Genomic DNA, 15557 nt, shown 5'->3' with positions numbered 1-15557 from the left:
TATGTATCAAACTGACTGGACTCTGGAAAACTCCACAGGTTGTCTGCACCATAAATCCAGTGCCAGGTCTACACTTCTGATGTGTGCTGATATCAAAGGGCAACCACAGCTACGCTTCCTTCTCTCAAAGGGATTCGTTTCAAAAGGTTTTTGTAGAGACAGGTGACAAATTAAAGGAGATACATGAATAGATGGGTGAGCGAAACAACACAAATGCAGGAAACACAGAAGGGCTTGATGTGCTATTACCCTTACATTTAAAATGGAGGTTTTGGGGCAGAGTTCTCTACCACAATCATTAAAACAAAGACGATATGTAGACGATATTTGGGAAAATACAAAAATGGAGGACACTGAAGACGTGTGATACCTTACCGAGACATCTAAGATTTAATTGTCCTATAACTTGTCATCCTCCTGTATTTTCTTTACCACTACATTTTGTCCGTAAGCTTATGTTAAAATGCAGGAAGCATATTTCAGCCCTTAAGCCTCAAAGGACTAATTTTATAATTTAATTAATTTAATGAATAATTTAATTGATTAGGAGTTAATTAAAAACTATTTCTAACAGAACAGCTGACCCTGTTATTTTATGTTATTTTATAAGTTGAATCTTTGCTTTTCAGGTTGTAAACATAACTAACGGATTTGCCACATTTCATCATCTATGGTAATTAAATACAGTATGAGTGTAGTTCACTCATCAAGCTCCCAAGACAAAATCAGAATATGACGCAGCACCTCTCTATGTGAAAACTAGTATTACTCATCGTTGGTGCTGTTGATGCTCCTATACGTCAACCCCCACAAACCACACTCTTCATCACTCACTGTGTCTCATGGCCTACAACCTGAGGCAGCAATCCCAGCTGTCAATGTGACTAACCACATAATTCAACCCCCAGAGCCCCTCAGAGACTATACATGGAGGAGGCAGAGGAGGCTGATGAGTGAAAACACCACTTGTGCAGTTGTGGCCAATTAAAAGCAGATCTAAACCCCCCCAACCACCTTGTACGTATCTTTTCTGTATTCCTCAGGTGGTTCCCGTGTCATGGAGACCGGTTTCCCCTGCAGCAAATCTCCCACGCTCACGGGAGCCGTAACCAGACACCTGCTTTTGTTTTGTTTGAGCCTCTCCAGGTAGATAAAAGAACAGTGGAGGGTGGGGGTAGTGGGGAGCGGGGTGTATAGAGGAGAGAGGCAGGTGCGTCACAGATCTTTGGTTTCAGCTATTTGGTCTCATTCCCGGCAGGGCGATAGGAGGAAGAAACGACAGAGGGAAGAGGGAACCGCAGCAGGGGAAGTTATTTGACTGTGAATCAAAGACTTTTGCGACCAGAGCTACAGTGAAGGTGAAAGGGAAAGGAAGACAGATGCATATTTAGGGGAGGGCTTCGTCTTTTCTATGCCCTCAGTCACCAGAACGCTGCAGCGGACAAACGTTCATTCATCAGAGACACTTTACCCGACAGCAAATATAATCAAACACTTGAGAAGATGAAGACTGGCAAGAAATCTTTCATAGGTAGGAGCTCCTTTAATTGACTGTCTGTCTTGTACAATTGTGTTGGGATTAATGTGCAGCCTCTCAGCAACACAGCAGAGAAAAATGCACCTTGAGACTTGCAACTTTTCCACTTTGCAGTAACATTCTTGTCTCTAGCGGTCGTCTATATAGTATCTCATATATACCTTTTCAATGTGGTTCTTGTGTGTTTGACTGTTTAACCACAATTCAATCGCCTGCTCCTTTTTGCGTCCGGACTGCTTGCATTGACGTCACTGCTATTTGTTTGTAGTTAAAGAAGCAACAGCGTGGCTGTATTCTATGGCACTATCCAGCCCTCCTATGTCTATCCTAGCATTTTCCAGTTCATTTTGTAATGTCTGAGCCAAAGTCCCCCACCTCCTCCCAGCAGCTCCTCTGCTCCTCATCTCATTTATCACCGGAGAGGATAAAAGCTAATCCTGTGTCTTGACATTGTAACCAGGACTGAAAGGATCAGATGAGTCTGGCGTTCAGTAAAACACAAATGGAGACAGAAAGGCAAAGCTAAGAATGAAATATTTGAAAAGCAATCATTTCTTTAAAAAAAAAAAAAAAAAAAAAAAAAAAGCTCATAAATCTTAAAGAACTTGTTTTAAATGTATTTGCTTCCCTGCTGAGAGTTAGATGGGAAGATGGATACCACTGTATGCCGGCAGCCTGTTAGCTAAGCTTAGCATAAAGACAGAGGGAAACAGTTAACCTGGTTCTGTCCAAGAATTAAAGAAATACAGTAGTTGCATTCACACCAAGATTTGTTGGATGTTCAAACAAACCACAGGCAACAAGACATTGTCATGCTATCCAGGAAAGTCCGGTTGGAGAGACAAATTTATGTGTTTAAAGTATTTTGTGACAAAACACAGCACTGCGGTTTGTAATATACAGAATTTGACAATTCACAGCAGCAGAACAGCGGAAATTATAGCATTTACATTGAACGGTGATCCACTGGAAATGGGTGCATGCATGATCATGACTGGCCAACACAACTCCTTGCTGAATGATTTCCTGTTCCGCTCCATGTTGCAAACTACTCTTTTGACAAATCCAAATAAACATAACTTCACTCATTTGGATCGAGAAAGTCGGAGCATTTAATTTTTGAAATAGGGCTTAATGTGTGGATCAGACTTTATGCAACTGTTCTGAAAAGGATGCTCAGTAAATTCCTTCTAAGTCATCAACAAACATCGGCTCCTGAATAAATGAGAACCAACAATATACCATGCAGACACACATGCACGCCTATATCATCCACATCCTGTTTTCAGCAGTTGTTTACAAAGCATAAGAAAATACGAGGCCACAAATTGGCACCCGGTTCAAATTTGTAACGCAGTTCTACTTGCTGTCGTCACCAAATAAATCACTTCACACTCTTCAGCAGTTTGTTTGGTTTCCACATGCCACACTCAGTTTGATTCTCAGTGGATGCTTTCCATATGAATATCACGCAGCGATTACCGACCTGAGGTCTACGGTGCATTTGCGACAGTCGACATGAAGCAGAGTTCTGGTGGCAGCTTTGTTAGCGAGTTAGCTTTGTTTTGAGCCTGTGTTTGCTTCTAGGATAACAGGGACACTCAGTGGACTAACTTCATAGGCTCCCGTGTGCTTAATGCTTTCTCTCTGTGTCCGGTCATCTGTTGTTTTGCATTTGTTTCACATCACAGTGCATTCCCTGGACAAACAGGGGCAGGGTGAGAACGGTTTCACTCTTTTCTGCCTGCTTTTTTACTTGCTACACTATTGCGCTTCAAACTGTGCACGTTAGATTGGCACCAATTCAACAAATCTAAATGAAAAACTAATTCTACCATCATGGTAGTAATTATAGAAGAAACTGCAGCTATATTACTAAGATTAACGGAAGCTTTAAGGTTTCAACTCCCTTTACTTGGCAGCAAATTAAAGTAATATAGATTAGATCTGAGTCATCACATAAGACAGTAAACATTTCTTCCTTCTTCATTTGATACAACGGGCACATGAGCACACATCTACTTTCCATGGAGAATAGAAATGAATAAAAAATGACCCCATCTCATCTCTTGCTCGGATATTAAGGGGAGAAACAAAGACGACATAATTTAACTGTGGTTTCATGAGCCAAAATCTGCTCCCACTTGCTGGGGCCCGAGGCGGCACTGCAGTGCTGTTGTACTAGACCACCACCTCCGGTCTGTGTCTCTGCAGTTCTCGGTATGAGTAATGCTAAGTGCAGAGAGTAAGTAAGAGAGTATGTGCAGACAGCAAGCTACAACCAAAAAAAAACGAGAGAGAGATGAGATTTTAGCAGAGATCTGCTTTCAAGTGGGACCGGAGGCTAATAAAAATGGCACGACAATGTGGGTGTGAATCACACAAGGCCGTGATCGCTCTTCAGAGCTGGTTAACAAGACCTGTATTGTAAATAGAGAACCTCCATCCTCACCCTCATTAGCCAGAAACGCTCCTGCCAGCTTCACAGTTGGTCACCAAGGACTTGTTTGCTTGCATGACTCATTCGTCCACCTTCTGCTGCCTCCCACCCACTACACTGGAGGCAAGCAGCAAGCAGGTAGAAGTGTAGTTTTTGATTAGCCTCGGTTTCTAACTCTTATGTATCAGCATTTGAGTCAGACTTGAGCATCTAATTTTCTGAAAAATAAATATGCAGTTATATATAATATACAGTTTCCACATTTTAGTGGAAGGTCATCTCCTTACAACTACATTATAGTTTGTATAACTGTTAAATAATATAGTCATGGTTGTATACTGCTTAAAAATTATCAATAGGGGCAATTAAAATAAATGTTTAGCAACCTATGAATCTATAAGTTATATTGCCACACGTTTTTCAGTATTTTATATTTTATGTCATATTTTATCTTGTGCTTTACAAAAAGACCAAGAACATAATTTCTTCTAACCTTGATAGAGAAATACAATCCCAATGTGACAAATCAAAGGCTTTTGGTTTGAGGGGTCGCCACAGCGGAACGTGTTCCGCACATTGATTTTGCACGAGTTTTTAAGCCGGATGCCCTTCGTGCCGCAACCCTTCCATTTTATTGGGGCTAGGGACCGGCACCAAGGTGTTGCAGCCCTTCTGCATCAGAAACCAATGCTTTACCACTAAGCCATCAGGCCCCCTCCAATCACAATGTGACAAAGAGGTTAAAATAACAATTGTTCTCACGAACATTTAGCAGAGCATAGCCGGGTTTTGTCTGTATTCTTCTTATTTATTGATGAAAACTGTCATCCAATGTAATTTCAATGTAACATCACTTTTTTGTAATCTTAGTCTAACACACACCCTCTGATCAGATGAAGAATATTAATAGTAAGAAGAAGAAACGTGTTTGGTAAAAGATACCAACAGGTTATTTTATTTTATTTGTTAACAAATTATCCTTCTTGCCTAGACACTTACCTTGGACCACAAAACATATTGTTTTATAAGTTTGTTGCAAGGATAGATTTTTAGTTACTTGCATTATTTCAAAAGTTAGGGTGATTATAAATGAGATTCTCTTATTTCTGGTACACAACCTTGAAATTTGACTTTCATTTTGGCTTTCTGAACATGGGACTGACACAAAGCTTAAAGTCATGCTGCACAAGGCTGGAGAGTATAACTGATGGCAACCTCTGAGAGTTGGAAAGGGTTTTACAGAATCTTCTGGCTGGTGACTCACACAACTACTTGTCAGGGAGCAGAAGTGCTGCTTGTCTGCACAGCATCAATCACACCACTGCATTAGAGCGATGGAAACCAGGGAGGCTTTTGTGAAGGTGCTAAAATAAACCTGATTAGTGTTGTTTGACATAGGCATTGGAGAGACAGTCATTTTAAAAATAAATAAATAACATTGTGATTTGTAGTGTTGGCAGCATGGTAGTGGAGTGTTTAGCACTGCCACTTCACAGCTAAAAGGTCCCTGGTTGGGAAAAAAAAAACAGCCCTTCTGTGTCGAGTGTGCATGTTCTACCAATTCGTACGTGGGTTTCCTCCCAAACGTCAAACACATGTGTGTTAGGTTAACTGGTAACTCGAAATTGCCTGTATGGGTAAATGTGAGTATGAATGGTTGTCTGTGTTTCTCTGCATTGTCCCTGACATAGACTGTAGATCTGTCCATTGTGGACACGTTGCCCAATGACAGCTGGGATAAGCTCCAGATCCCATGACCATGAACAGTATAAGTGGGTACAGATAAGGGATGGATGGACTTCTAGTGTTCTAAAAGGTTCAACAGTAAAAAAAAAAAAAAAAAATTTAATCAACATAAGAGCTTAATTTAATTATCTATTAGTCAATTGACATAAAATCAATCAGCATCTATCAGTGAATTGTTTTAGTGATTTCTAACTAAAATTTATTTTTCCAGCTCCTCAAAGTGTCTTTTAAGTGTTGCATTATATAGATAATCTACAGGCTTTTGACAGTTGGCTGAACAAACACAGCATTGTACAGGAAAATGTGATGTGGCATGGCTCACTTTTTCAGAAAGTCTGTTATCAATCAAACAGTAAGACTGAAGATGATGTTCTGGTTAAATAGATCTTCAGCTGTCCTTCAGCTGTAATGTGGTGGACATTACAGATTCTAATCAGACTGACGAAAATGAGAGGTTACTTAGTAAGAAAAACACATTGTGAAAAGGGAAAACACCGCTTCAACCAGCTGTGTTTTGTCTTTTCCATCACAACTGAAAACAATGCAAATCAGAAACAGAACCGGGAGTGAAAGATGGCTGTTTGAGGGAACCAGCCTATACAGCCAATGTTACTGGATGGTAACAGGATACACTTAACTAATTCAGAGACAACTAGGTGAAGGAACAGCCCAGAATATCAATGTCATGCTATCTATCTAGTGTGGCTCAGTGTGTAAATAGAGCTGATTGTCTGAGTGTTTGCTCAATAAGTGTTTCACTGTATGACATGAGCTAGTTTCTGTTTGAGCCTATGCTTTCGATAAGACTCTCAGCTTCCTTTTTTACCAGTACATATTCTACTAATCCTGCAAAGCCTCACTTCCTTTAAATAATGAATGACTGTCATATCATGTGGACAACATAAGCCAAGGACTTCCCCTCAGACACATGAATGAATCGCTAAGACTGTTGTTTATGAGAACTGTGGAGGAAGAAGTACTCAAATCTCTACTTAAACAAAAGCAAAAGAGCTCCAACAATAAGTCACAATAATTACCACACTTGTAACTCACCTTGGATAAAAGTGCCTGCTAGATGACACATGATAAATGTAAATGTCAAATAACTGATTAGCTGCTTGACATAACATTATTTAGCAACTATTTTCATTTCAAATTCTAAATAAATTCTAGTTTCTCAAATGTGAAAGGAATAAATTTAAGTGAGTTTTTTGGATAGACTAGATAGATACAGACTGCCTTTTTATGCATTTTTGCCAAAAAAAAAAAGCATTAAATAGATTATCAAAGCAAATAATATTTTTCAATTTTAGAACTAATTGGCACATTATTAAAAAGACACAAAAAAAGAGAAAGCTGGTTACCTAAGAAAATCCCAAAAGAGTCAGAAGATCTTAAAAAAACAACTATAATGGATGTTTTACAACAGCCAGCTAGATCAAGAACAGCCTCCAGCTGTCCGTCTGATGTCCTCATTCCTGATCCTGCTCATCCTCGTCACTCCCAAAGAGAACCTCAACATCTTAAGCTCTGCTACCTCCAGCTCTGCCTCCTGTCTTTTCTTCAGTGCCAGTGTCTCTAAGCCGAACAACATCTCTGGTCTCAACACCGTCTTGAACACCTTTCCTTTCATTCTCGCTGATACTCTTTCATAACACAACACACCTGACACTTTTCTCCACCCGTTCCAACCTGCCTGCACTGGCCTCTTCACCTCTTTTCCACACTTTCCGTTGCTCTGAACCGTTGACCCTAAGTACTTAAAGTCCTGCACCTTCTTCACCTCTGCTCCCTGTAACCTCACCGTCAATGTCAACACAAGATGTAGTCCACCTAAGTGCTTCTACCTCTGCTCTTATATGTCACCCTATGCTCCTGCTTCTTCTGGAAGAAAGTGTCCACTAGTCATAGTCTTAGCATTCACAGTCCCTACTGTCAGCCCTACGCTCTTGGCTTTCCTCTTCTCCCTCTGCCTACGAACACGCCAATTTTTACCGGCACCCTTGTAGGTCAACAGCACTGGTGGCGGTCGTTAACCTGGGCCCCAACCGATTCCATATGAAGGTCAGATTCGGTGTGGAAGTCTAATTTGCATGTTTAATTAGGCATGTGTTTTGTGTCGGAGGCCCTACCTGACACAACCCTCTCATTTATCCAGACTTGGGACTGGCACAAGAAGACACTGGCTTGTGCCCCCTTTGTGATTGCATTTCTCCCTATGGAAGAAAACACACGTCCAAAAACCAGGAGTGATCAAACAGCATTTCCATAAACAGACACCATTAATCTCTGTGGAAAAATCACTAACGATCACTGGAAACTTTTCTATGCGGTACACTCTCCTCCAGGGGCAGTACAGCTATCTGCATTATGACATGGTTATGTAACTTAAAAGGTTAGTGGACCACATCTGGACTGATCACTGCTTAAGCCTAAATGAGCATGTCATCTGCACTGTGAATTTATGTAATGCTGCCATGCCAAGTCACCTTCATAACATTGACCTTCACAGAAATTCACTAATTATTTAGCGTGATGGCGCATAGAGAGTGCGGAAATTGAACTGTCATTTTCTGTGTATCACTGTTCTTTTCGTGCATTCTTTTGAAGTGTTGTATGTGCACTTTTTATAGCATTTTTAACCTTTATGTGAGCTATCTGGATCAGCGATGCGGCTGTTGCAGGCAGAAGCTGGGATGCAGCAGTCGTGACCCACATTTCTCCACATCTTTTCAAAATAAAATGACATCATTTGGGGTCTGCATGTAGTCATTGCAGCAGACAATAAAATAAATAAAAAGAGTTTCAGGGCCGTTGGTGTAACTTAGGTATTTTCATCTTCCATAAACGACTGTAAGCCCTTTCTATGTGCACTGGTTACAGTTAGAGTTTCCCATTCAGAGAAAATAAGGAGGATGGGGAAGGAGGGGAGGAGGTGGGAGTGTGAATGTGTGTGTTGGTGAGAGGGGGGCTTCTTACACTTCCTCCCACGTCCTCCTCCTCTGCGGCGAGCTCCCCTCGTCATCCTCCGCCTTCTGCAGGCAGTATATGGGTGCAGCGGAATCCCGTGACGTCACGCCCCCCAAAGTGGTTGCCGTGGTTACAGCGGATGACGACAAAGAGGGCATGGCCTCCTCCAGTGCCACGTGCTCCATATAAATAGGCTGCCTGCCTCGCTCAGAGTGCAGCGGTAATTCCGAGCGTAGCGCGTCTGGTTGAGCTCTGCTCGTTTAACGGGACTTGTCGGTCGTACCTGACGGTTCGGAAAGGACCACATAGGAACTATCGTTGTTGTTAGAGTGGACTATTTTGCTTTCCAACTCAACATGGCTGTGACTGAAGCTGGATGCGATCTAACGTACTGCAAAATGAGGGGGATTGTAGCTGTTCTCACCGGTGAGCGACAAAAACAATACGTATCAGTAGATCAAATAGGCTTTGTATTTATATGTAGGCTGAACCAAAAAAGTCAAACTCTTTGTTGATATGCATTTATTTGTAAGTCAAACAACCGCCTGGACATGAATTAATCCTAATTTGCACGGTAGCCTTTTTGTTCTACTGTTACAGAAATTTTGCGTAATTGTTTTTTAAAAAAACGTGTTTAAAATAAGCTATTAGGTTACTGACAAAACTATCTTGGCAATTTAAAAGAATTCTGGGATGTGGGATGGAAAATGGTCTGTTGCCCATCACAGCTGGTTCCTGAATGAGTGACCCAAGTGGTTGCATAACCTGTAAGCCCGCGGCATTAGAGGTCTATGCACAACACGCAAACCTGCCCTTTAACAGGATTTCTGGAACTCCCAAACAGTGGATTACAGCCCTAACACAGACATTCTCTCCTCTTACGGGAGACAAAAAGCTTGTGCATCATGTGTGGTAACAGATACAGCGTATGTGATGCTGCATTTGCCTTGCTGACGTTAATGGTTCCCCCTCTGTCTCCATTTGCAGCTTTTATCAAGGAGAGGAAAATGGGGCTGAATGACTTCATCCAGAAGCTGGTGTCTACACCACATATCTGCCAACAGTAAGTATTTCCATTCAAACTGTTGCTATGCAAAAAGTCTACATTTGGATGGAAGATTGGCCATCAGGTACTTCCTGGCTCTAGTGGTTATTTCTGATCACTATGCCTGGGTTACAATCCAATCAGCCACCTGAGCCTGGCAGGACATTCTGTGTAAATTGTAATCTCTGTTTAAGAAGACAGGGTAAAAATAGACCTTTTATGACGAGCCAATTAACAACCTTTCCACTGCCTAATCGCAATCGGAGGACATCCCCGCTGTCCCCTAGACAAGGATAAACCAGTAATTCAATTATTACATGATGCATGGCTCAGCCCATCACACTGTCCTGAACTCCAACCCTAGCCCTGGGAAATACCTGGACAATGCATCTGTCCCCCTCCAGATGCTCTAGAAGGTGAAGGGTCTCTGAGCTGGACCACAGAGACCTGCAGAGCCACCTGAACCTTGTTGTTGTTGGTCCGCAGCTTAAGCTTTTTCTCAGACTGATGAACCTGTCCTTCCCTGACCTGTTTGGAAGTTTCTGTTAATCTTTTAAACTGTCGAATGGCATACTTATGCAGCGCTGAGTCTAACAAACTGCTTTAGGTCTTATAAAATAATTCAAAATGTCATCAATGTTGATTCGTGAAATCGTGATCACTCACCCATATTGTACAAGGGTAACAGATGATAATAAAATCCATCCATTTTTCTCCAGTGTTGAAGTCAATAACTTCCTGAAGATTGATGAGAATCAGAACGAGGAAGTAGAAAATGATCCAATTTCACAAAGTCCGGTAAGCAGAAACAGGTCATTGGCTGACTACTTAACTTGTTTTCTTTCCAAAATATGGCAATACATTTATAAATCCCCCCATTTTATCTTTCAGATGTGCCTAAATTCAAGAAGTTCACTGGCTGAGGACACTCAGTAAGTAGCTTCATAAACTCATCTTATTCAAAATGCTGAGGAATATAATTGTCTGAAAACATATTCAGAAGAAATGCTAACTCGAGTGTGTTTTTCTTTCTTAGGATCAAACCCTGTGATTTTGACTACCTCAAAATCATCGGCAAAGGCAGCTTTGGAAAGGTGAGACTGTCTTTCTGCTTAACTATCATAACTACCTTCTTTTATCTGCTCACGTCCATCAAAGCTGTTCGCCATCACTGACGTTAAGGTTCATTCTACTCCAGGTTCTGCTGGCCCGACACAAAGAGTCCTCAAATTACTACGCAGTGAAAGTGCTGCAGAAGAAAATCATCCTGAAGAAAAAGGAGGTAAGACCCTAAGATCTGTTATGCTTTAGCTACCATATAATCCACACATAAGAATTCACCTACTTGTCAGAGTTTAACACCTCTTCTACCCACCCCCCAGCAAAAGCATATCATGGCCGAGCGCAGCGTGCTGATGAAAAACATCAAGCATCCCTTCCTGGTGGGGCTGCACTACTCCTTTCAGACTACTGACAAACTGTACTTTGTTCTAGACTACGTTAACGGTGGAGAGGTGAGTGAAGTTCTCACAGGTCAATATTTAAATCTGTGTTATGTGAGGATATAGATGTGACAGATGTCTTTTTATTCTTTCCAGCTGTTCTACCATCTCCAGAGAGAAAGGATCTTCCTGGAGCCCAGAGCAAGGTTCTACGCTGCTGAAATTGCGAGTGCACTTGGGTACCTCCACTCATTGCACATTGTGTACAGGTAATGAGCAATGCCACAGCACCCTCTAGTGGACAGCTGCTAACATAATAGGAAAAAATGAGTGGGAACAGCACATTGGCATTGATGCATTTACAATAATCCTCCCATCTGCTTCTTTACAGGGACCTGAAACCTGAGAACATCTTGTTAGACTCGCAGGGCCATATTGTCCTGACAGACTTCGGCCTCTGCAAGGAAGGCCTTGAGGCTAATGGTACCACCACAACCTTCTGTGGGACGCCTGAGGTACATAACTAATCTCTTGACTTACGAATCCTCGGTTATTCGGCAGAACTGCACTGCACTGACAACTAATAATAATGGTCAGACATCAGTTGATTTATTTCTTGTTGCTTTCCTCACAGTACTTGGCCCCCGAGGTTCTCCAGAAGCAGGCATATGACCGCACTGTTGACTGGTGGTGCCTGGGATCAGTGCTCTACGAGATGCTCTATGGACTTGTAAGTGTAATATGTGACTCTCTGTCTCTAATGCGATTCTCCTGTTTGTTTATTTACCAAATAAATCATTTGTTGTCATCGCTTTTTCTTAAAACAGCCCCCATTCTACAGTCGCAACACGGCCGAGATGTACAACAATATCCTGCACAAGGCTCCTATGCTCAAGCCCAACGTGTCGAACGCAGGCAGGGAACTGCTGGAGGGGCTCCTGCAGAAGGACCGCACCAAGAGGCTGGGAGCAAAAGATGACTTTGTGAGTGCAGATAGCCGACACCCAATTACATGCAACTGAAATCTGTAAGAGACTGGTGAAGTTGCTATCAATCTGCTCATCTGACATTTCTATTTCCCTCCAGCTTGAACTGAAGTACCATTCCTTCTTCTCACCACTTAACTGGGATGACCTGATGGCCAAGAAGATCACACCCCCATTTCTTCCCTCAGTGGTACGTTCTGCGATTTTAACTAATAATTATTTTTACTGCCAATTTATCATTTTGTCAACAGTGTCAGTGATTTGAGACACTGGATCCAGAATGTTTTTGGCATTTTTGCTTGATAATTACTTAGAGAATAAGTCACCTGCTAAAATACACTAATACATTTCTTGACAATAAACAATAAAACTATTCTATTTGTGTACTGACATTTTATCCTAGGATCACAAATGTATTCTCATACATTCTAATACAACAGTATTATCTCCTGTTTGGTTTCACAGAGTGGTCCCACAGACCTCAGACACTTCGACCCTGAGTTCACCCACCTTCCAGTGTCTTCTTCCCTGTGCAGCGACACCCTGACTGTGACCAGCAGCATCAAGGAAGCAGCTGGGGCCTTCCCAGGCTTTTCGTACGGGCCTCCAGCCGATCATTCCTTCATGTGAGCACCAACATCACTTCTGTCACGAGAACTCACAAGAAAAAGGAAAAAAAAACTTTGATAGAGGGACCGCATTGGAGCAGCATATCTGTGGGACATTACAACAAAGGCCTGATATAAGGATCTGATTGAAAAATGGAGGCAAATAGCAGGGGAGACATGGGGGCTCTCATGCTACACCACTGGCCCTACTCTTCTGCCCCAAGCCCCCAAAACTGTAATATATGTGTGCCAAGTATGGATGTACTGTGGGGTTGAAAAGCCTCAGTCACTGGTGGCTCTGGACCATACAGCTACTGGTGAGGTGACATGAAGAGAAGTGCCTGAGGATCAAAAGGCAGTGTGAACAGCAGCAGTGGTGCTGGCTAAGGAAAGCCAGCTTTATCAAAGGCCGCAAAACCATTTCACTTGTTAGAACTTTTCGTCGTGGCGGTAGTCGTTAAAGGTCACGCCTCCATTACACGTCTACAAACTGTTTGTTACAGCTGTTTTTTTCTTTAAGTTCACAATGTTATTTTCATCAGACTGCTCAATTGCACTTGAGGAAACAAGGGTCAATAGAAGTTAAGCATTCTGCTTTAAGCTTTAGAATCTTAGGATTAATAGACAGCTGCAGGTCTTTCTACTTTTCATTTCATATCTAATTTCTCTAATATCTCATATCTCTACTCCTGACACTTGGACCAAACAGTTAAGTACATGATATTCTGTAACACTTTTATTGACCAGTTTGTCCTCTTAAAATAAAGATCAAACTTTTATTGTACTGTGTAGAAGAAGAAAGTTACATTTTTATTTTTTATTTTTTGCAAAACCAAAAGGTTTTTCATGTTTATATATAAACATTTTATTTCAAGTAAGGACATATCTTATTTCTTTCCCAACTGCTTCTCATTACAGCTAGTCACTGTGTTAATCATTCTGCTGTATGCAAACCTTATGACAAAATTCTCTTATTGATTAGGAGACAGTGATACTGAGTTCAACCAGCAATAACAGGTCCACATTTATGATAGCACATACTCTATATATCAAGGTTCTTTTAAAATCAAAGTGGTTGCTGTTTTCTTGCAAACACTCTAGAGAAACTATGGAATCTATGATAACAATGTTTTGTATTTATGCATCATGTAGAGAAGAACTGTGAATGTTTTGTGCCTGTCCAAGGCGGCCTGATCCATTATACACTGTATGTACATATCTCTTTTTCCTAAACATCTTGGTCCTTTTTCAACAGAATAATCTGCATAAAAAAAGTGCTTCATTAACTTGACAAAGAACCATTAGGTGGAGGAGGCACTGGCTTTCCTGTTTAGCTACTGGCCTACTGCATAATATGGTTCTGGAAAGTGCAATAAAATCTTGATTCTTAGAAAGAATCATTATCATTCAAGCCTGTCTTTTCTAAGCAGAAGTGTTATTTATGATCTGATATTCCTTAAATTATTAAGAGTGGATTTTCAAAAGAATTTGATCGTTTATAAGTCTGTTTTGGCCCATTGAGTCTTTTTGGGTTTGGCATACAGAAATTGTGTTTTCAAGCCTGTTGAAAATAATTTAAAAAAAGGCCATTCATAGTTCTATTTCATTTCCTTCCATATTTGGAAGCATTACACTTCTGTTGGTCTTTTAATGTATATTTATTTACAGGCCGTTGCTACTGTATAAACAGGATCGTTTACAAGAACAAATAAAATACTGAACTGTAATCTGTGTCAGAAATGGCAAATAAATTTTCTAAATTGGATGAATTATTTTTGTTTAGAATCCTATAGTATAGATTCTACTTATAATAGGCTTATAATTATTCACAACTTAACCAATGATAGTTTTCACAAGCAATAAAACCACCACAACCACTAGCAATCAATGAACTAATCAGTTGATCTATAAAATGCAGGAAATACTACTGAAGCTCATGTTTTCATATGCCTTGTGTAGTCAGACCAAGAGTCCAAATGCCAATGTTATTATGTTTATTATGACATAACACCGAGGCAAATCCTGAATGACAATGAATCAATTAATAAAATGGCCAAATCCTGCTATTTTATCAGCTTTAAATGATGGTATTTTAGTTGTCAATGTCTTTTTAGTTAACTTAACACATACACAAAATAAAAGGCAAATGTAGAAGAATTTAGAAATTAATTTGAAAAGATTTGATTAGAAAAACAACATAAAACATTAGCCAACAACAGCCAGGTGAGTGAATAACATAAGATGTATATCATGCCCCGTTTAGCTGCTTACATATTTTTAAATCTTAAGAATAGTTGCACTCAGAATGTTTTCTAACCAGTCTAGTGCATGATTTTCCTAACCCAATGTAGTATGCATAGACTGACAGAAGTGACTTCTCAGAAATCTCAGAAACTCAGAAATCCTTTAAAGAACAGCACATTCCAATTCATTTTTTTTTTACCAAAAGCCATCTGAAAGTTGTTTGTTTGTATGTTTCGTGAATTTAGAAGTATTTCTAGTGTATATACTTTATTTTTACGGTAGACCCTAAGATGGTTAAGGAAAGGCACAGAAGGAAGAATTTACACGCAATAAAGAGTCTGATACATGACTTTAATTTAAAAGTATTGCCTCCATAAACAAGTTAGTTTAGCTGAAATTAGCTCCCTGCATTCAAAGCTGAGTCCTGCTAGCTTACATTTAGCTAATCAACGATCACACTTTGTTTTTCAACGAGTTGTTCGACATCACATGCATGCGCTCATTTGAAGTAACATACCATGCGAAAAAGCTGACAACAT

The 15557-nt window shown here is 40.6% G+C and overlaps 1 protein-coding gene across 2 annotated transcripts; it reads left to right on the top strand.

Annotated features, from left to right (window-relative positions):
* Window positions 1–1226: 1226 nt before the first annotated feature.
* Window positions 1227–14539, top strand: si:ch211-195b13.1 (STKc_SGK domain-containing protein). 2 transcript variants are annotated; one of them, XM_067495360.1, is made up of 13 exons: window positions 1227–1531; window positions 9681–9756; window positions 10458–10536; window positions 10630–10670; window positions 10775–10832; window positions 10937–11020; window positions 11121–11252; window positions 11337–11449; window positions 11572–11695; window positions 11815–11910; window positions 12008–12163; window positions 12267–12356; window positions 12632–14539. In XM_067495360.1, exons 1-13 carry the CDS (start codon window positions 1504–1506, stop codon window positions 12794–12796), a joined length of 1242 nt encoding a protein of 413 aa, XP_067351461.1. In that variant the 5' UTR covers window positions 1227–1503; the 3' UTR covers window positions 12797–14539. The 2 variants fall into 2 exon arrangements, with proteins under 2 accessions (XP_067351461.1, XP_067351452.1); XM_067495351.1 differs by lacking the exon at window positions 1227–1531 and adding an exon at window positions 8897–9119.
* The last annotated feature ends 1018 nt before the right edge of the window (window positions 14540–15557 follow it).

This window comes from Channa argus, chromosome 1, assembly GCF_033026475.1.
Source record: "Channa argus isolate prfri chromosome 1, Channa argus male v1.0, whole genome shotgun sequence".
Taxonomy (NCBI): domain Eukaryota; kingdom Metazoa; phylum Chordata; class Actinopteri; order Anabantiformes; family Channidae; genus Channa; species Channa argus.
This window is presented reverse-complemented; position numbering and strand designations above follow the sequence as displayed.

Coding starts and splice junctions, on each gene's coding strand:
- si:ch211-195b13.1 (XM_067495351.1), top strand. CDS start 9,050: ATGGCTGTGACTGAAGCTGGATGCGATCTAACGTACTGCAAAATGAGG. Junction 10,537..10,629: donor ATCCAATTTCACAAAGTCCG/GTAAGCAGAAAC, acceptor TTTATCTTTCAG/ATGTGCCTAAATTCAAGAAG. Junction 10,833..10,936: donor GCAAAGGCAGCTTTGGAAAG/GTGAGACTGTCT, acceptor ATTCTACTCCAG/GTTCTGCTGGCCCGACACAA.